The sequence below is a fragment of the Mustelus asterias genome, chromosome 11, assembly GCF_964213995.1.
Source record: "Mustelus asterias chromosome 11, sMusAst1.hap1.1, whole genome shotgun sequence".
NCBI classification, from domain to species: Eukaryota; Metazoa; Chordata; class Chondrichthyes; order Carcharhiniformes; family Triakidae; genus Mustelus; species Mustelus asterias.
In genome coordinates this window covers 80,804,355-80,826,055 of record NC_135811.1, presented here as the reverse complement: position 1 = coordinate 80,826,055, position 21,701 = coordinate 80,804,355, and the positions used below count along the sequence as shown (strand labels likewise).

Genomic DNA, 21,701 nt, shown 5'->3' with positions numbered 1-21,701 from the left:
AGAATGTGACTTGAGAAGCTGACAGATTCTATCTCTTCTACATAGCGGCAACTTTTCACTCATTGGTTGCCCCAGTGATTGAACTTTTGGGAGTTTGAGGATTAATTTGTCCGCTGATCACTAGATGTGCAGTTCCAGAGGCAAATGGAACTGGCAGTGGCTCGATGGGAGGGGCACATGCTGATATTCTCTCAGGATGATAGTCTGTCCGCTTCCACAGAGAAACCAATGCTTGCTATGAAGCATCAAAGGCAAGCTGAGCCAGACTATCCAGAACCAGCCAAGAGATTAGTCTCCAGTTGGCCCTTCGAAGCCAGCGTTTGCCAACTACAAGCACCTCAAGGCCATAATCTTAGCATCATCAGACCTGCCATCACATCTTAAAAATAATACCACATAGAAGCAATACATTAGGTAAGAGCACATCCAAAATCAAAATAGGAGTAACAAGGGTACAATTATTCTGCAATTAATACCGCTATACTTCCATGGCTATCAGTTCCAGCTTGCCGCTAGAGTTCATGGCTGTTGGGTAGTTTTTTTTATAATCCTTTTACTCTGCCCACAACTGGTAATCCTTAACCTCTAATTTCTGTGCTTGGTCAAAAATGTGGAATTATTGGCCCAATTTAGGATAAATGCACTCTGTCTGCTACCAGAGAACCATGTACACACCAGCATACTCTGTAGATGAAGGTCACACACCAGTGGAACATTTAGAGAATAGCATCCCTTGCTGTTTGTAAAAGGTCCTGGCTCATGTGCTGGTTCCTTAGTTGCTATATGAGTGCAGAATAATAACTTGCAATTGGAACCTGGCAATTGTTGCAAATCACATTGCTGTGTCATGTTGACTAGTGGCATTTATGGGTAAATACTGGCATCTGTTGTTCTATGCAGGTATGTGTAACTGTCAGGCTAACATATGCCATGAACCTGATGCAGCCTGAAGGAAAATAAAGCAATAAAAATTGAAGGCAACTAATACTTTGATTGCTACTGACAGAGTGATGAGATGTCAAAGAAGGTCATAGCTTCTGTTGCACGTGGTCTACTTTTTGATGGGAGAACCTGAGCCTTCTTAAATACGATCCACTGGTGAGCTCCTTCTAACTCGTCTACAGAATGTATATGAAGGGCAGGGTTACTTCCATACAAACACCCTCATGTGTGGTACGCTTATAGCAACTGCTGCAGATCCAGCATGCTTGTCTTCCTGCTGCTGCTCCTCTTCTTTGCGTAATTGGGTTCTTAAAGTTAATCCCATTTGTATGTCTTAAACACACCTTCCTGGTAGGCTAACAAAAACCTTCAGAAAATCTCTACAATATTCAGTACTGGAGTTGCAAACACTTCCACATTACTCAATTTCAACAAATGTACTCACTGGCTTGAATATTTTGGACGACGGGCTTCCCATTTTCCAAAATGTTGGCAGGTAAAAATATCCCTGCCCACTCTGTCCTGCAGTCATTTCATACTCAAATGAGTGTCAATGGTCAGTGGGCAGGACCTCCGCCACTTGCTTGGGAAGAAGTCTCAGCATAGAGAACTTGCTGGCTAATCATCTCTCTAGTCACTGAAATGATAAGAGTTGCAGTGGACAGACAAGGAAGCTTAAGGGGATGCCCGAGACTAAAGTCCCAGGATTGGATGACAAATATGTTTTTGGGGTTTCGGGACTCCGAGATGGGGAGATAAGGGAAGAGGGAAAGTGACCTTCCCCCTCTCCCCCATCCCACCCCACCCACAGTCAAGGCCTAAGCCCATTCATTTTTGGACTTCCCCCACACCAGGGAAATCCTCCCAGCAGCCTACAAATTGAGACCAGGCAGGAAACATCCCTTAAATGGCCAATAATTGACCACTTAAGGGCCGCAATTGGGGCAAAGCCAATCTAAGGCCTTGCCTGCGCCATTGTAAAATGATTGCAAGGTCAGGGTGGGTGTAAGCTTAGAGAGAAGCCTGTTCCTTCTATTTCACACTCCCTCACTGCCTAAAACCTGCCAGCGGGCGGACGTGGGATCGAGGTCACCATTTTTGCCTGCGGGTGCATGCTTCTTTAAATATAGGACCCTGATTTGTATAAAGTTATTAGCCTACCACTGTGTCAGGTGGCTACTTGAGTTGTCTAATCTGAGCACCGCAGGAAAATGATGCCATTATATCACCAACAGAAGAAAGGTGCTAATTGTTTCCCTCCAATTTTTGGAATGGTATTTTTCCCATTTCTGCCTGGCAGAAAGCCTCAGAACGCGTCCCGTTGTTTGAGCAAGGCAGAGCACAGTTTATTTTCTGTATTTGCCTGTGCGGCCTGAGTTTGAAGAGTTTAATATCAAAATGTCTTATTCCTAGCACTGACATCCCTTATCTTAAAGGGAGAAAAACAATCAGGAATTAAAAATCATTTATCTTTGTCCCATTACTTAGTTCTCTATTTTCCTGGTTAGCTCAATTCTGAATTAGTTACTATTTTGTTAGCAATTAGTTAAAAAGCTACTAACTGCCAAACAATAAAACATTCCAATGGTTAAGGAATATTACAATAACTATGTGCATAATAAACTGTGTACATAAATAGTAGTAGATTTGTGACAACTATGGTCAATTAATGATAAATCTACTTTGGTCTATATGTAACTAAAGTTTGAAAAGCAACACAAATTTTAAATAGAAAATGTCTGAATTACACCTAAGCAGATAAACAGAAGAGTTACGAAATATCGTCAATTAACCAATCTACCAGCTGTAATTGAAACATACTCTTGCTTGTTCACGCAGTTGATCAACAATCAAACGATCAACCCGGGAAGGGTTTGATGGTAGCCTGGGAATGGGTGTATTATTTGAACTGGTCACTCTCTTTCCTGGGTAGTTCCGGGCAAGTGCTGCTTCAGTCTTAAAGGGGAGAAGGGGAAAATCATCATAAGGAATACCAGTTGACAAGATTAACTTTACAAAGAAAAAAACATTTTCAGGTGACAATTTAGCAGACGTCTTTACTGAATTGTCAAACCAGAAACCTGACACCCATACAATATGACAATGACACAACTGAAAAATACGAGGCAAAAAAACCTATCAAGTCTATTCTTTTATAAATTATGTAAAAGTTGTGCTATTTTGGGCTCTAGTTAGCCCGTGTGGGAGATTATAAAATATTGCACTCGCATATTAAAGGGTATTTCTGATTTTAGGCTGAGGCATGATGTTGAAGCAAAATACAATGACCTTCAGTCTGACTGTGCTACCCGATTTGAGATTCTGGCATTATGTGCTTGAAATAGGAAAAATGTCATTTTCAGCAAAAAATCTCTCTTGACAAGTACATTTAAAAAGGGCATAATTATGGAGGGGAATAGAATACAAGTATTCCAGATGTTTAATGCAAAGGAAATGAACTAATTGTCAAAAAAGTAGGCTTCAATAGCAAATCAAACAACAAACTAGCTTTAAGAATTACCAAGAAATGTTTCCCTGCAATATGTCCAATACAGGCAAGAATTAATCTACAACTTTGTCAGAACTTGTAAAATTTGGCATGGACAACGAATATAAAATAACATGGACGACAAATTTCTGCAATGAGGCGTGTTTATTCCATCCCAAGAATGCCCGTAGGAAAATCAGGCAGAATATGACTTGGACACAAGTCCCCAAATTTCTGACTTACGCCAACATGCTCTGCGTCAGATTGAGTCTGGGAAAATTAGATTCCTGTTCTTTTGTCATGACAAAAGAGAGAGAATAAAATAAACAAGAATCAATTTTACTTATGCTGTAAATTTCACTAATACACACCAAAAACATTCAGATCTGTGGATTTTAAACAATGATTTAAAAATTGATTAAACAGCATTGATAAAATCCATCCATCGGAATAAAGATACATTAAATCATAATTCAGATTATACTGCAATATACAAAGTAAAACACAACCATGGACAAAAGGATGAAATAGAGTATTTATAAAAAATGTCAAAACTATGCAAGCAAAACATCTTACAATGACAGGTGTGTACTATAATGGAAATATGGTACAATTTGAGGTGAAAGTATCCTGATTTACACCAAATGAAAATCCACCTCACTTGTCATAAAACTGATGGTAATACAAAACAAACTCCACTGGGAAGCATATTTTGAAATAGTGCAGCAAATTTGCACTATTTCAAAAGTAATGTTTAAACAAATGTTTAAAGTGAAGCATTTATCTCCTTGTTGGCTATGTAGCTACTGGAATAAATCTAGGTGGAGACTATGCAACTCATTTCATTATTCCTGTACTTTAAAAAAAATATTTCACAGCATGAGTGCGTCCCTGGCTAGGCCAGCTTTTAATTGCTCATCTCTAATTGACTTGAGAAGGTGCATTCTTGAACCACTTGGTCCATTTGGTGTAGGTACATCTACAGTGCTGCTAGGGAATTCCAAGATTTTAACCCAGCAATAGTGAAAGAATAGCAATTTAAGTTGTGATAGTGTGTAGCTTGCAGGGGAAGGTGGTGGTGATCCCATGGATGGAATTTTAGGAGCTTTTTTTTGAAGTATCAGGAGGGCATGAAATTGTGAGAGTTCCAGATCCGCTTTTTGGGTGTGTTTTCAGGCCCAAACCTATGCACTCTGTCTTTAAAATTTTGGGCAAGTCCGTGTCTCGTTACAGAAGACAATGGGCGGGGTTTAATGTGCCCAACAGCCTGTAGAGGGAGGTATTGTGCATGTGCAGACCTCTGATGCAGAGAGAGAGCTGTCAGGCCCCGGTTACAGCAGGCAACCAGCACCCCCTCCCCTGCAATTGCATGGGCCCACAGCCCGAGATGCAGCCACTGCCGCCATGTCCGATCACGCCCCTGCACCCCCCACAATCGATTGCATGTAGAGTGGCAACGGGTCTCCCTTCCCCCACAGACTCCTCACCTCAAAGGTCCCACCCACAGGCTCCGCTCCGTGGCATTGCCCCATGGCCCTGCCTCCTGATACTGCCCAGCAGGCATTGCCCAGGTGCCAGGTTGGTAATGCCAGTCTGGCACTGCCCAAGGGGCACACCCAGCTTGCCCTTGGCCTCTCTGGGGGGCCTCAATGGCCTCCAGTTGCACCAGTGAGGCCAACACAACTGTTCCCACACTCACCTGAAGAAGGGGCTTAGAGCTTCGAAAGCTTGTGTGGCTTTTGCTACCAAATAAACCTGTTGGACTTTAACCTGGTGTTGTTAAACTTCTTACTGTGTTTACCCCAGTCCAACGCCGGCATCTCCACCCCATTCATGGGGAGCAGGTGTTTTCCTTGCTGGAGCGAACCTCTCCCAGCGAGGTCATAAAGGCAAGCGAGCCCAGACGATTGAGAGCCGGGCTCGCAAAACACATTCAAAACCCTGTTTTAATAAATTTAAATAAAATTAACCAGCCCCCACCCCCCCATCCTTTCCAGCAAGAGGCTGACTGCGCTGAAAATCCGGGTGTTGTAAAATTGTGCCGGTTGCGAAAACAAGCTCCATTTGCGCCAGCCGCTTTACGCCCGACTTTATGGCATTTTCCCACTGCAAAATGGGTGTAAAGTGGTGGTAAAATTTCACCCCATGTGTCTGCTGCCCTTGTCCCCAAGGTAATAGAGAGGAGTTTGGAAAGTGCTGTTGAACAAGCCTTCATGAATTGCCTCAGTGCATCTTGTAGGTACTACACACTGCTGCCACTGTGCTCGAGGGAGAGAATGTTTAAGGTGGTGGATGGGGTATCAATCAAGCAGGCTGCTTTTCCCTGGATTCGGTCAAGCTTCGAGTGTTGTTGGAGCTGCATTAATCCAGGCAAGTGGATGCACCAACTACCGCCTTGTAGATGGTGAATAGGCTGAGGTTAGGAGGTGAGTTACTCACTACAGGATTCCTAGTCTCTGACCTGCTCTTGCAGCCATTGTATTTATATGACTAGTCCAGTTTCTGATCAATGGTAACCCCCAGGATGCTGATAGTTGAGGATTCAGCGATAGTAATACTAATGCATGTCAAGGGGAGATAGTTAGATTCTCTCTTGCTGGTGATAGTTATTACCTGTCGCTTTTGTGGCACAAATGTTACTTGCCACATATCAGCTCAAGCCTGGATATTGTCCAGGCTTGCTGCATATGGACATGGACTGCTTCAGTACTTGAGTCGTGAATAGTTCTGAACATCAGCAAACATCCCCACTTCTGACCTTATGGAGGGAAGTTCATTGATGGAGACTCTGAAGATGTTTGGGTCTAGGTTACTAACTACCCTGAAGCACTTCAGCAGCACTGTCCTGGGACTCAGATGATTGATATCCAACAACTACAACTATCTTGCTTTGTGCTAGTAGAATTGTGTGTGTTCCTGATTCCCACTGACCTGGTTTTGCTTGGGCTCCTTGATATCACACTCGATCAAATGCTGCGTTGATGTCAAGTGCAGTCATTTTCACCTCACCTCTTCTGTTCAGCTGTTTTGTCCATGCATGGACAAAAGGCTGCAAAAGGCTACAAAAGGTCAAGAGCTGAGCGGCCCAGCTGGAACCCAAACTGTGTGTCAATGGGCAGGTTATTGCTGAGCTTGACACCTTCCATCAGTTTGCTGATGATCGAGAGTAGGCTACTGGATGGTATTTGGCTATATTGGATTTGTCTTGCGTTTTGTGGCCTTGTTGTATTAGATCTCCTGAGGGGAGGATTGCATCGAGCCCATCTGATTTTCCATCTATTTAAACAAAAAGACAGAAATTCGGATGGACTGCTTTGTTGACACACAGTCCTCCTTGTCTGGTTTTCCTTTATTTTTACATCTGGCGATCCAATATACAACAGTACCAAAACTTTCTGCCCATAAACAAAACAATTCAATGAATATCCATAAACTAAAGATAATATATTCAGTCATTCTTCTCTACTTGGAGAAAAAGTTGATTCATTTCTTTAATATATTGTGATAATGTAATAAAGTGAAAAAAATGCCTACGAGTACTTTTGTTTTCAGAAAAATAAGTCTCGCCATCAATTTATTTAGTTTTTTAAAAATGTTGATATTGTTTGCACAGAAATCCTCAGTCACCCTGATAGAGATACCACATGGTTAACTAGTTCCAGAAAGTAATACTATAAGGCTGACATTACTTGTGAACAGAGTAGGCCATTCACCCCATTAGTCCGACTCCAATTAGATAAAGACTGATCTCCATATATCCATCTTTTAAAAGTAACCCTTAAATTAATCCATAACCCTTAAAAGTATTTCTAAGAACTTATCCATTTCTGTTTTGATTTATCAATTGATTCTGCTAAGGGAAAGAGTTCCAGATTTGCACTATCATTTGTGCAAAGAAGTGCTTCCTGATATCATCCCTGACTGGCTAAGCTTCAACTTGAAGAATTTTAGAACAAGGGGACATAACTTTAACCAAAGGAAATAATTTCTCTATAGCCTATTAAATTCTTTAATAATCTTAAATTATGCAATGAGATCACTCTAATGTTCTACAATTAAGGAACTATTAGCTAAGTCTATGCAACCTTTCTTCATAATTTAATTCTTTTAACCTTGGTATCGTTTTGGTAAATTTCTGCATTCCTCCGAATTCAGTACATCAATACAGAGCGGCGCTACCGAGAACTGAATGCAGTGCTCCAGATGCCATCAAACCATAACTATATACAACTGTAACATAACCTCCATCTTTTTCTTTTACAGCCACCTGTCAACTAGATTGTGGTAAATTCTGTACGTGGATCCTAAATATCTTTGTTCCTCCGCTTTCTAGCTTCTTACAATTTAAAAAAATACTCTGATCGATCTTCCTTTGTTCGGAGCAGATGCCCTCATTTCCCAAAGTCGAAACCCATCTGTAAGTTTTGTCAAATCACTTAATCTATCAATGCCCCTTTGCAATGTTCCATTCCCCATGCTACTCACTGTGTCAGCTAATATCATCAGTGAACTTGAACAGGGACTCTCTATCCCTTCAGAGAAGTCATTGATAAATATTGTATAGTGAAAAGTTCAAGCTGCGGAGGATTCCTGGGGGGAGGTCAGAAGTTATATTCAACCAAATGGCGTTCATAATCATTATCCGTGTCCTCAGTCTTCAAACTAATTTGCAATGTCCAACTAATTTGCAATTTGCCTCCAATTCCATTATTTTGTTCCCCAACAGCCTCTCTGATGAAACCCTGAATCGTGGGGGAATCTAGAACCAGGGGGACAGAGTTTAAAAGTAAAGGGTTTCCCATTTAATATGAAGATGGAGACAAATTTCTTCTGAGGGTCTTTAATCTGTAGAATTCACTTCCACAGAGAGCAGTGGAGACCTGGTCATTAAATATATTCAAGGCTGAGCTGGACAGATGTTTTGATTGACATTGGAGTCAAGGGTTTTGGGGAACAGGCAGGAAAGTGAAGTTAAGGTCACAATCAGATCAGCCATGAAGCAAGCTTAATGGGACAAATGGCCTACTTTTGCTCCTATTTCTTATGATTCTATGATTATGATCTTGTTGAATGTCTTTTGGAGGTGCATATAAATGACATCAGTAGACATTCCCTTACTTTCCATGTCATTAACCTCTTCAAACAATTCAACCAGTTTGGTTAGATATAACTTACCCTTTGCAAATTCATGCTGGCTCTTTGATCAATTTCAATTTGCCAAGATACTCAGTTAATTGTCTAGTAACTACCCCACAAACACAAGACTACTAAGTCTATAATTTCCTGGTTTCTCTCTTCAACCCTTCTTAATTAGAGAGTTACCTTCAGAATTTTCCAATCAAAAGGTAACAATTCTTGAATCAAGAATTTTGGAGAAACAGGACTCCATCTCCAATTTCCACACCTACTTTATTTAACACACTGTCTTGGAAATCATTAGGTTCTGGAGATTTGTCAATATTCAGTCTTTTTACCCAGAATCCATAACAAGATAAATGCCTCTGTCCCTGTAATAAAGCTATGTCAACACTGAATCTCAGAGATAAAGGCTTTTATCTGTCATTATGCACAATCGGTACAAACACCATTACATAAGATTTACTGCACAGAAACAAGCCATTCAGCCCAACCAGTCTAGGCCAGTGTTTATACTTCACTTGAGCCTCCTCCAATCTTATCTCATCTAAATCTACCATTATAATCCTCTATTTCCTTCACCTTTATACATTTGCTTTGCTTCCTTAAATGAATCTATTCTATTCGCTTCAATAAATCCTTGTGGTAGCGAGTGCCACACACACTCACAAAAACTGTTTTTTTAAAACACACTGCTGCTTTGCACTCATCTCCATATCCCCTATGTTAAGCTTTAAAGCGTATATTGAAGGTAGACTATAATCGTAATTTGTCAGTATCTATGGTTTCAAGGGGAAGTTTGCATTTTTTATATTGTAAGTTATTGGGAACCATCAGCGGTGTCTGTTTTTTTTCAAACAGGTGCCTGTTTTAGGGGTGTCTGTAGCTTTCACTGTAATTCATTGTCAAGGTTCACTTCACCGCTGGACCAGGTAATATTTACATGTTGAAATAAATGAAAGATTTACTTTTTGAGCCACTGGATCATATGTAAAGCTATACTATTTGAGTTCTGTGATCATATGACCTACAGGAGGGTTCAGTTCTGATATTTAAAAAGCAGAAAAAAATCAGATCTTAGGAATTTTATGTCAGTTAATTCAATATCACTTATAGAAAAGGTGATAGAAGATTAGGGATGTAATGCATGATTATCTGAAGAGACTGACAGTTATTGGAAAATCCCAGCATAAATTTAGAAAACACAGGTTGTTCCTCAATAATCTTAATTTTTATTTTGAAGTAATTATGAAACTGATGCCTGACGCCAGTCTAGTTTATAATGTTAAGTGTGATTTCCAGAAAAGGGCCATACAGAAAACAGTTGGGAAAACTGTGCTAGCAAATTGATTTCAAAGTCCTACAGGAACTCGGGATTGAGTTGCTCCTCTTCAACATCTTCAAATGTTTTGGAAGAAGATATCAATTGAACCATTCACAAGTCTGCTAATGTATATGTAAGATAGCAACTTGCATAATGTTGATTCTGGTGAATTTAGATAGGGAAATGCACTTGTATGTAGAAGATATAATTCAAATGTTAATTGCAATGGATTTAGGGCTGGATAAGTTCTTGATGAATGATTGGAGGGGATCTGGGGTCAGAGTGGATAGAACATTGAATGTCTACAAGCCAAATAACAGGGCCATTGAGAAAGCAAATGTTTTTTAGGTTGAATTAGACAATACAAAAAAAATAAAACAATCCAATACTGAGATCGTACAAAGGCTGGGCACAGCCAAATTTAGAAAATCATGCTTTAAATATGGTGGGGAACAACAAGACCCTGGTCTAGAATAGACTGATCAAAATGTTATTCAAGATTAGGGATGTCAGTTGTTAATGTATTGTTTCAAGGAATCCATTTTTTCATTGGGGCAGTGCAACATTAGGAAAGATGCACTGACCCTTAAAATGATGAACGAAATAGATCTAGCTCTGGCTGAGTTAGATAAGAAGTGGGAGAATAAAACAAAAGTGTTAAGTTAGATTCAAGGACAAAGTACTTCTTTACAACCTATTTACTCTTTACAATCTTATGCAGAGATAGAATGTAACATAGCAAAACTTGTGGATACTAAAATAGGTGGGAAAGCAGACAGTGAAGAGGATGTAAAGATTTTCAATGGCTATAGATAGGCTAGGAGAATGCACCAAAATTTGACAGATGGAGTTTAATGTAGATAGGTCTGAGGTTCTCCATTCTGGCAGAAAGAATAGAAAGGCAAATTATTACCTAAATGGAAAGCAGATTCAAAATACGTCCAGGCAGCGGGATCTGGGTGTCTATGTTCACGAGTTGCAGAAAGTTGATATGCAGGTGCAGCATGTAATAAAGAAGGCAAATGGGAAGTTGACATTTATTGCAAAAGGACTGGAGTATAAAAGTAGAGAAGTGTTGTTGCAATTGTATAAAGGTGTTGGTGAGACTACATCTGGGATATTGAGTCCAGTTTTGGTCTCCTTATTTGAGGAAGGATGTAGTGGCATTGGAGGCAGTTCAGAAGAGGTTCACTAGATTGATTCCGAGGATGAAAGGTTTGATGTATAAGGAGAGATTGAACAGTTTGGGCTTATACTTGATGGAATTTAGAAAGATGAAAACAGATCTGATCGAGGTATATAAAATATTAAAAGGGATTGATAAGAGTAAATGTAGACCAAATGTTTCTTATGGGACAATCTAGAACAAGAGGTCACAGGTATAAATCAAGAAGCGGTAGATTTAAAACTGAGATGAGGAGGAACTACTTCTCGCACAGGGTGGTGAATTTGCGGTATTTGCTGTCCCATAGCACGGTGGAATCTGAATCATTGAATGGTTTCAAGGAGATAAGATATATTTCTAATAAAAAAGGAGATAAAGGGATATGGGGGACAAGTGGGGAGAAGACCAGGGAGAGATCAGCCACGATCTGACTGAATGGCGGAACAGGCTCGAAGGGCTGAATTTGCCTACTCCTGCTCCTAATTCCTCTGTTTTTTTCATAATGAGTTGGTGAGATTTGGAACACATTGCCAAAGTATATATGTAATAATGTCATGTAGAACTTTCAAAGGAATATCTTGACAGAGGACATTCCAATGGTAGGGTAGCTAGCATTAATGATACTCAGGAGTTACTGTAATCTCCTAGTCCTTGCTTGATTGCTTAGTATTCTTTAGAAATTGCCCCTTCCAGGAGATTGCATGACATGAAGTGGGTGGAGTGGTCAAAGATGGAGGATTTTTTAAAAACCCCTAACAGGTGGGTTTAAGTGGAATGTTAAAATGTAATGAATCTCAAATCCTGTCTACTACTCGTGTTAAGGGAAGCACGCGTCTCCCTAATTTGAATAGTTTGAGACAGTGTCTGGAATTTTACCGCGCCGTCCGCCACAGGAATCGGAGTGGGCAAGGGGAAGATCCATTTACCTCGGGTGGGGATTTTATGGTTTTGGGATGTGCGAGGCCATAAAATCCCACCCAGCATGTTAAGATTTTTTTTTCAGTTTCATTCAGCCAGCTGGGTTTCCCAGCATTAAAAAGGAGGCAAGATTGCTGTGTTGAAGACTGCTTTGCCTTTGGGCAAGAATTCCCAGTTTTCCCCTCAACAGGCCCCAGGTCTTTCTGATCACTCACTCTGCTCCCTGGTACTAAGGGTTTATCTAGAAACTGCCAATTGGTTAACTGCAGCCAGGAAATGGAGCCAAAGAGTGTCAAAAGCAACATCTCGAGTTATATCCATTCTTTCAGTTTTCCCAAATGTAAAACTGCACCCAGACCCACCACCCTGTTAATACTGGTAGCAATGAATCACCTTGTTTGGGAAAACATGTCTCATGTATGTTAATGCTCATCTGGAACCTGTGCTTCCAGCCTTTATTATGATTTTCCAGGGCTCCTGAACAATTCTCAAGCAAGTACGAATTACATGTTTTGCTTTTTTAAACTCAGGCAGTCTGAGATGTTCCTTATAATTGATCTCTTCAAACTTTGTTTTCATGCGGACAATAAAATTAAGGATTTTAAAAAAGTCAAGAAATGTATGGCAAGATAATTATTTTTTCCATAAAAAGCAGGAGTACTAAGAATAAAAAGTACTGCCGTAGACTTTCTTCCCCTTAAAGTAATTAAGCTTTAATGCCTTCAACAAATCCATTTACCTTTTTTCTTTCTTTTTCCAAAGCCCTCCATTGTTCATAGCACTCCTCCAACCGAATATGAAGTTCATTGGCTGGACCGCTACGATTTTTCATAGGTCTTGGAAATCCAAAGGGTGGTATAAATCCATAAAGGGATGCATCTCCATAAAACATGTCATTGAAAAGAGGATACAAGTGACTGAACTCCTCATAAGGAAATAACTCACTGGGATCCATTAATGAAACAACAGGGTGACCAAACTGAAGGTTAGTTCCTGAAGCAACACTACGTGGACCAAGTTGTGAAATATTGTGGTTCCGTCTAAAGTCACCCATCATGTAGGGACTTGAAAAAGAAGTTGATGAACGAGTCATATAATTTGTTACACTGTTGCTGTCTCCAGCTCCTTGTTGGGAATTGTGATTATTATAATAATAAGATTGGGCACCTATTAAATCTCTGTACATACTCTGCGAAAATTCATCGTCCTTTTTTTTCACATCTTCATTCAAATCATAATGGCAGTTTTGCTGTTTAGTTTGATAGCTGGGATATTTGTTTGCAACATATTGTTGAGATGATGAACTCCCATGAAATCCATTTACTTGTTTTCCATTTTGACAATTCTTCTCAATTGGTGATTCAAAGTACATATCTCCACTAGTTTTATTTTGCCCTTCAACATGTGTACCCGGCTGAACCCGTTCCACATTATATGTGAATTCACTACTAGAAACCTTGGAGTGGTTGTCCTGACCATAAATTCCTGCGGATCTCTGGAAGTAAGCACTACTATTTTGAGAAAAGGGCATGGACGACTGATGAGAAGATGGACAGAAAGAATGGGATGATATTTTAGAGGCAGGAGATGCTTGATTACTGAGATCTGATGAGCTGTCTGGTTTCCCAAATGAAGTAGTAGTGTTAGTTTCAGAACCAGAAGTAGCCAATTTTGTCCAGGATTGTCTGTTTTGGTAAGACTCTCCAGAATACACAGATACCGGCAGTGCATTTAATGGCTGAACATATTCAGACTGCTGTGAAAAATGATCATAATTAGAATGTTGTTGTTTTTCAAAGGCTTTCTCAAAGTCACTTCTAATTGGGCAAAACGTATGTGGATTTCTTCCACATTCAGATGTACACTTCTGTGCCAAATCATTACCTAATCCCATTTCCTTTGAAAGCTGTTTTTCGCTCAAACCTGACGATGATTTTACACAGTATTTTAAAGTATGCTGGTCAATATTTAACTCATCAAACCCCTTTTGTGCTTGTTTCCCTTTGGGCACTCTACTACATGTATCCATTTCGATCACTGGCAATTCTGGTATACAATCAGTAGTAGTCTTTCCATCTGCTATGTTAAAATTCACAAATTTGTTCTGTCTGAATTTACTGCCATGTAATTGTTCCATGTATCTGTTGCCAGTATTGCTGTTGTAAGAATTTCTGGAATTATGCAGGAAAGGAAACAGTTCTGTCGATGTCTGACTGGATGGAGTACCAACTTCTTTATAATCTCCCCCATCTCTGCCATACAGGTGTATATCTGTTCCTGGTTCTCTAACGGATACTGGTAATCCTACCTGGAGTTTGGAACAATTCTTCACATAGGGAAACTCCTGAAAGTTCATCTTGGTGCTATCAGTAGACTGAAAAGGAATGCAATCGGTAGCTTCTTTCTTTGAAGGAAACATCCACTGCTCTGTCAGATCCAAGTCATCAAATCCTAAAAAATCTTCCATATTTATTTTTTGCTGAGACACTAAATGATTATCTTGTTGGTACTGTGGTTTGTCAGACGTTGCTATGGATTCTTTGGAGTTAAAAACTGGCTGTGAATATGATGCATCTACTGGCTTCTTAGACTCAGATGAATGATCGAGATGTTCTGTATATCTATTCGTTGTTGAAGACCATATTGATCTTAACAAGTTAGAGGAGGTATTTCTAAAACAAAATATATGTTGCAAAGAACTGGTTAGACAATAGTTAAAATAGTCATAAAGGATAACATGCAATGTAATATATTTTGTTCTGTGTGGAGTGATGAAACAACACACTGAGCAACCAATGCACTACATCACAGCAGTGGAGCAATGCAGGCACCACACCATTGAATTGATTCAGCTGTAATACTGCAATGAGACAGGCCAGAGCAGGCGGGTACTAGGAAAGTCAGCCAAAAATAATATGATACATCTTTTTATGCCAGCTCACAGTGGCACTGACAGTCTCAGGCTGTTCAGCTTTTCAACTGTACCCAGATTGTCTAGCAGGAATAAAAATCCAAACATCAGCTTTAAGCTTATTTATTAGTGTCACAAGTAGACTTACATTAACACTGCAATGAAATTGTTGTGAAAATCCCCCAGTCGCCTCATTCTGGCACCTGTTCGGGTACACTGAGGGAGAATTTAGCATGGCCAATTCACCTAACCAGCATGTCTTTCAGTCTGTGGGAGGAAACCAACGTAGACATGGGGAGAATGTGCAAACTCCACACAGACAGTGACTCAAGCTGGGAATTGAACCCGGGTCCCTAGCACTGTGAGCAGTAGTGCTAACCACTGTGTTGCCCTGGGAGGCCCAACTCCCCCAAAAAATTCTTAAATACTCATATACATAAACTTACCCTTCAACAAACAAGGATTGGGATTGATCTGGTTCTTCTAAAATGTTAGACACAAGCCCATACAAGTCTGCAGCACTTCCAAAATCACTCATTTCAGTCTGAGACCTATTTGGGAAGAAGAATATCCAAAAAAGTAATTGTTTTTGATCATTGTACTAAAATGCTCAAACTAGAATCAATGGGACCAATGTATGATATAATAAACAAGAAATTTGGATTGATCGACTCTAAACACGCCACAAACCAGTTAAATTGGACCCTCTTTTCTGAAAGGTATACAATTGTTTTTAAACAGCTAAATTTCAAATTATAAATTTGAAATAAGTAAATCTAGCCCAGTAAGTTAGATATTTTAACAGGGAGCAGCATTATGCCATGTAATGCACACTCTAATGTAGGCAGAAACCCTCAGAAAATAAATTGGCTATCTTTTTAATATTTTTAAAAATAAAAAATGTGATGCCTATATTTGAACTTTAAAAGGAGAGAGAAAAGACCATCAAGCCTGCCCCATTCAGAGCAGTATATGACTTTCACCCAATACCTAACGAGGCCAAATGACGCAAAGAAACAAAAATATGCAGCCAATTCGGGCTTAACCCTAGAAATTTCCCTCCAAACACAGGAGGCAATCGACTAAATTCCAGGAAGTACCTCATAAACGCAACTAATAATTACTTATCCTCTATAACTGGAAATGTGTTATTTTTTCAGGGCTTGCTTATGTTTTTATTAGGAAGTTAGACTCCTTCTCTAGTGCACATTTCAGAGGTTTGTGTAAAATGGCAATGAAATTTTATGAAGTAAAAAAATTGTGGCATCTAACTCTGCTTATGATCGTAACCTTTTACTTGACCTATTCATCGCAAATTACTCATCTACCAGAAAGAAATAATCGCTTCATCAATTTAAAAAGTGTGAAAATATTCTTTGAAGTTTGCAATAATCAAATAATATAATCCTAACTTTTGGAACCTATTTTCATAACTCACGAGCTCTATAGTTAGATATTATTGTGACCACATTCCTGGAGTGCCTCAATATCCTATACTTATTTACTGAGATGAAAAATAAGCTAACTTATGTTGCTCAGGGTGTTTTATGGTTAAGAAATTAATTTTTCATTTATGCTTTTCTTTTTGAGAAAACATAACATACTCCGAGACCTCCTGCCCATTTCCTCTGTCTCAATGCCTGTCAGACTATTTCTTTGCATTACTTGATTCTTTACTCTATGACACGCCAGATCATATCATCTAGACACTAGGAAATAAGACATTAGTGGTGATGCAAGATTGTAATTTGTAAAGTATAATGGAGCTAGAAGTAGTGGGTAATGATTGAGAATTTGCTACCTTTCCAGCTTGTGCCTTTAGACTTTATGGACCCAAAACTCATAAGCCGTTGCCTAGAGAAAAGAGTATTCGAGGAACAGTTCTGGGGTCAGACTTGAGTTTCTGCAGATGTGGGACTGAAGACACTAGATACAGTAAAAGCTATGGGCCCTGACAACATTTCGGCTGTAATTCTTTTTAAAAACATACAGCAAGCCGTAAGAAAATAACATTTCCAGTTAGAGGATAAATAATAATTAGTTGTGTTTATGAGGTACTTCCTGGAATTTAGTCAATTGCCTTCAGTAGTTGGAGGGAGATTTCTCGGGCTAAGCCTGAATTGGCTGCATAGTTTTGTTTCTTTGTGTCATTCGGCCTCGTTAGGTATTGGGTGAAAGTCTTGCACTGCTCTGAAAGGTCTATGCTCCAGAATTAGCTATGTCCCAAGCCTAGATTTTCCATTACAACTACAGTAACCTGACATTGTAAAACTTGTGCATGAATGTCCTGTCCACAAAAACGACAAATCCAGTCTGGCCAATTACCTACTCTCATCACAATCATTTTAAAATGATGGAAGGCATCTCTGACAGCACTACTAAGTGAAACTTATTCAGCAATAACCTGCTGACTAGTGTTGTTTGGATTCCTCCAGGGGCATTACTGGCTTGGTCCAAACATGGACAAAACAGTCAAATGCCAGAGGTAAGGCGAGAGTGACTACCCTAGACATCAAAGAAGCATTTCACTGCGTGTAGCATCAAGGAGCCCTAGCAAAACTGTAATCGGGGGAAAACTCTGCACCATATCCAGTTGAGGTCCAACCAGTGTTCTATACAAGTTGCAGAACTTTTCACAATTGTCAGGGATGTTTCTCTTCATTGTAGATATCAATGGAGCATGTGACAGCTTCACTGCAAACTACAGCACACTCCCATCTGAGTAGTAGTCAGGGTCTATTTAGTATTTCCATCTGGTAGCTCTGATGGCATCTAAATTTACACCACATTTGTGACAAAATATTAGTTATACAAGGTAAAGAGGTAAGAAAAGCCTTTCCTTTTGGCAGGCACCAATTTGAAACAACAGTTTTGCATAGTGGTAGAAATCAGATAGAAAATGTAGGATTAGAGAATTCCTAACTTCATTAATGTGGGTGCATGCAGTCCAGGAACTCCTTTCATTACGCACACATCAATAAGAGTACCTTGGCATTCATACATTCATCCTCAGACAACTCACTTACTTGCATGACTTGTGAATGCAGCACCAGTTCTGAAGGTGGACCTAGAAATGATCATAACTCAAGGAAAAGATCACGGACCACTGAAGGAACTCTAATCGCAGGGGGGAGAAATAGCAGTAGTCCAGGAAGAGTTAGAGAGTGAGTGTAGGTCATAGGCTAGGAATGTCACTAGAACACAAAAAGGTACAGCACAAGAACAGGCCCTTTGGCCCTCCAAGCCTGTGCCGATCATGCTGCCCTAACTAAAAAAACCTTCTGCCCTGCCTGGTCCGTATCCTTCTATTCCCTCCCTATTCCTGGCCATCCAGATGCCTCTTAAATGTTGCTAATGTGCCTGCTTCCACCACCACCTCTGGCAGCGTGTTCCAGGCACCCACCAATCTCTCTGAAAACCTTCTCCCACACATCTCCCTTAAACTTTCCCCCTCACCTTGAACATGTGCTCACTTGTAAGTGACACTTCTACCCTGGGAAAAAGCCTCTGACTATTCACCCTGTCTATGTCTCTCATAATTTTGTAGACCTCTATCAGATCTCCCCTCAGCCTCTATCTTTCCAGTGAAAACAATCCTAGTTTATTCAACCTCTTCTCAGCCAACGCTCAAGAGACCAGGCAACATCCTGATGAACCTTCTCTGCACTCTCTCCAAAGTTTCCACTTCTTTCTGGTAGTGTGGTGACCAGAACTGCATACAATATTCCAAATGCAGCCTAACCAAGGTTTTATATAGCTGCAACATGATTTCCCAACTCTTGTCCAGGCTGATGAAGGCAAGCGTGCTGTATGCCTTCTTAATCACTTTGGCCACTTGTGTTGCCATTTTTAGGTAACTGTGGACCTGCATGCACAGATCCCTCTATGTAAATGTTCCCAAGGGTTCTGACATTTACAGTATAATTCACACCTAAATTTGATCCTCCAAAATGCATCACCTCATTTGTCCAGATTAAACCCCATCTGCCATTTTTATGCCCAAGTCTCCAATCTATCTATATCTTATTGTATCCTCTGACAATCCCCTGTATCTTCGGACAATCAGCAACTCCAGCAATCTTCGTGTCATCCGCAAACTTACAAATCAGACTCCCAACAATTTTGCTCCAGATCATTTATATAAACTACAAAACAGAGATCTGAGCACTGATCCCTGTGTAACACCACTAGCTATAGATCTCCATTCTGAAAAACACCCTTCCACCACTACTCTGTCTTCTATAACCAAGATGTGGAGATGCCAGCGTTGGACTGGGGTGAACACAGTAAGAGTTTTAACAACACCAGGTTAAAGTCCAACAGGTTTATTTGGTAGCAAATACCATTAGCTTTTGGAGCGCTGCTCCTTCGTCAGATGGAGTGGAAATGTGCTCTCCACATTTCCACTCTATCTGACGAAGGAGCAGCGCTCCTAAAGCTAATGGTATTTGCTACCAAATAAACCTGTCGGACTTTAACCTGGTGTTGTTAAAACTCTTACTGTCTTTCTATAACCAAGCCAGCTATCTAGTCAGCCCATCCCAAATCCCATGTGATTTTAGTTTTTGTACCAGTCTGTCATGTGGTACCTTGTCAAACACCTTACTAAAGTCCACATAAACTACATCCGCAGCCCTTCCCTCAATTGTTTGTTCACCTCTTCAAAAAATTCAATCAAGTTGGTGAGACATGATCTTCCCCGTACAAAACCATGCTGCCTGTCACTAACTAGTCAGTTTTCTTCCAAATGTGCATATATCCTGTCCCTCAATATCTTCTCCAAAAGCTTCCCCACCACTGATGTCAGGCTCACTGGCCTATAATTTCCTGGATTACCCCTACTTCCCTTCTTAAACAAGGGAACAAAATTGGCTATTCTCTCCAGTCCACTGGAACCTCGCCTGTGGTCAAAGAGGATGTGAAGCTATCTGTTAAGGCCCCAGCTATTTCTTCCCTTGTCTCCTGCAGTAATCTGGGATGGATCCCATCCGGCCCTGGGGACTTGTCTACTTTAATGCAATTTAGGATACCCAACACTTCCTCCTTCGATATATTGATATTCTCTAGAGCGTTCACACACCTATCCCTGACCTCAACAACCGTCATGTCCTTCTCCTTGGTGAACTTGGTAAATACCAATACAAAGTATTCATTAAAGATTTCGCACACTTCTTGTGGCTCCACGCATAATTTCCTTCCATTGTCCTTGAGTGGGCCTACTCTGTTCTCTTGCTACCCTCTTGCTCTAATATATGCATAAAAAGCCTCAGGATTCTCCTAAAGATATTTCATGGCCCCTTTTAGCCTTCCTAATTCCACTTTTAAGTTCCTTCCTACTTTCACTACACTCAAGGGCTTCGTCAGTTTTTAGATGTCTAGGCCTACTGTATGTTTCCTTTTGACTAAGCTTACAATTTCCCTCGTCATCCATGGTTCCCGAATCCTGCCATTTCTATCCTTCATTTTTGCGGGGATATGCCTGCCCTGGGGTACTTCAATCAACTGGCCTTTAAAAGCCTCTCACATGCCAGATGTAGATTTGTCCTTAAATAGCCACTCCCAATCCACATTCCCCAATTCCTGTCTAATTTGGATGTAATTGGCCCTCACCCAATTAAGCACCTTCACCCAAGGGCCACTCTTGTCCTTATCCATGACTACCCGAAATCTTATGGAATTATGGTCGTTAAGCCCAAAATGCTTCCCCACTGAAACATCACCTGCCTCAGCTCATTCCCCAATACCAAATCTAGTACCAAACCCCTCTGTGGTTGGATTGTCAACATACTGTGTCAAAAAGCCCTCTTGGACACATCTAACAAATTGCTCTCCATCTGAGCCCCTGGTTGTAAGTGGGTCCCAGTCAATGTGCAGGAAGTTAAAGTCACCCACTACAATTACCCTGCTTTTTTCACACCTTGTCAGTATCTGACTACACAACTGCTCCTCTGTCTCCTGCGGGCTGTTGGGAGGTCTATAGTACATTCCCAACATTGTGATTTCACCCTTCCTATTCCTGAGCTCCACCTATAATGCCTCACTACAAGATGCCTCCAATGTGTCCACCCTCAACACAGCTGAGATGTACTCCCTAATCAGCAATGCAACTCCCCCACCCCTTTTTTGTTTTCCCTTGTCCTGTCTAAATCAACGATATCCTGCAATGTTAAGCTGCTAGTTCTGTCCCCCTTTTAACCATGTCTCCGTAATTGCAATATCATAATTCCATGCAGTATCCAGGCTCTCAGTTCATCTGTTTTACCTGATATGCTTCTCACATTGAAGCAAGCACACTCTAGACCTACAGTCCTGCCGAGCCCCACGGCTTCCCTCTGCCTGCTCTTACTCTGCGCTATGTTTATCTCAGTCTCACTTTTTCCCCCCTGTCCCTACACTTACTGGCATGCTGATCAGGTTCCCACCCCCCTGCCACAATAGTTTAAATCCTCTTGAAAAACACTAGCATGCCTCTCACCCAGGATATTGGTGCCTGCCAGTTGAGGTGCAACCCGTCCTTCTTGTCTAGGTCCCACCTTCCCCAAAAGACATCCCAGTGATCCATATAGCTAAAGCTCTAAAAGTAGAAGCCCTTATGTACTACACGTTTTAGTTGCTATTAACAAGCTAGAAAAGTAGTTGATGAAGGATGCCAAACAAAGCTGGAAAGTTGGGAAACATTTGGTGTATACATTGAAATATCACAGCTTCATCACAAGGGGGTTATGCACAGGAAAGGGATTTCCAGGTGGCACATACAAGGCTAAGTCATGACTTGTGGCTCAGAGTTTCACAGAGAGACTTGGTGATCAAAAGTAAA

At 40.5% G+C, this 21,701-nt stretch overlaps 1 protein-coding gene across 1 annotated transcript in view; it reads right to left on the bottom strand.

Annotated features, from left to right (window-relative positions):
- moto (minamoto) overlaps nucleotides 1–21,701 on the bottom strand; it is a 59,986-nt gene that overhangs the window by 24,279 nt on the left and 14,006 nt on the right. Inside the window, exons 4-6 of the mRNA XM_078222949.1 lie at nucleotides 15,331–15,435; nucleotides 12,713–14,645; nucleotides 2,764–2,898 (exon numbers count right to left, since the gene is read on the bottom strand). Coding sequence (XP_078079075.1) covers nucleotides 2,764–2,898; nucleotides 12,713–14,645; nucleotides 15,331–15,435 — 2,173 coding nt within the window. The remainder of the gene's footprint in view (nucleotides 1–2,763; nucleotides 2,899–12,712; nucleotides 14,646–15,330; nucleotides 15,436–21,701) is intronic.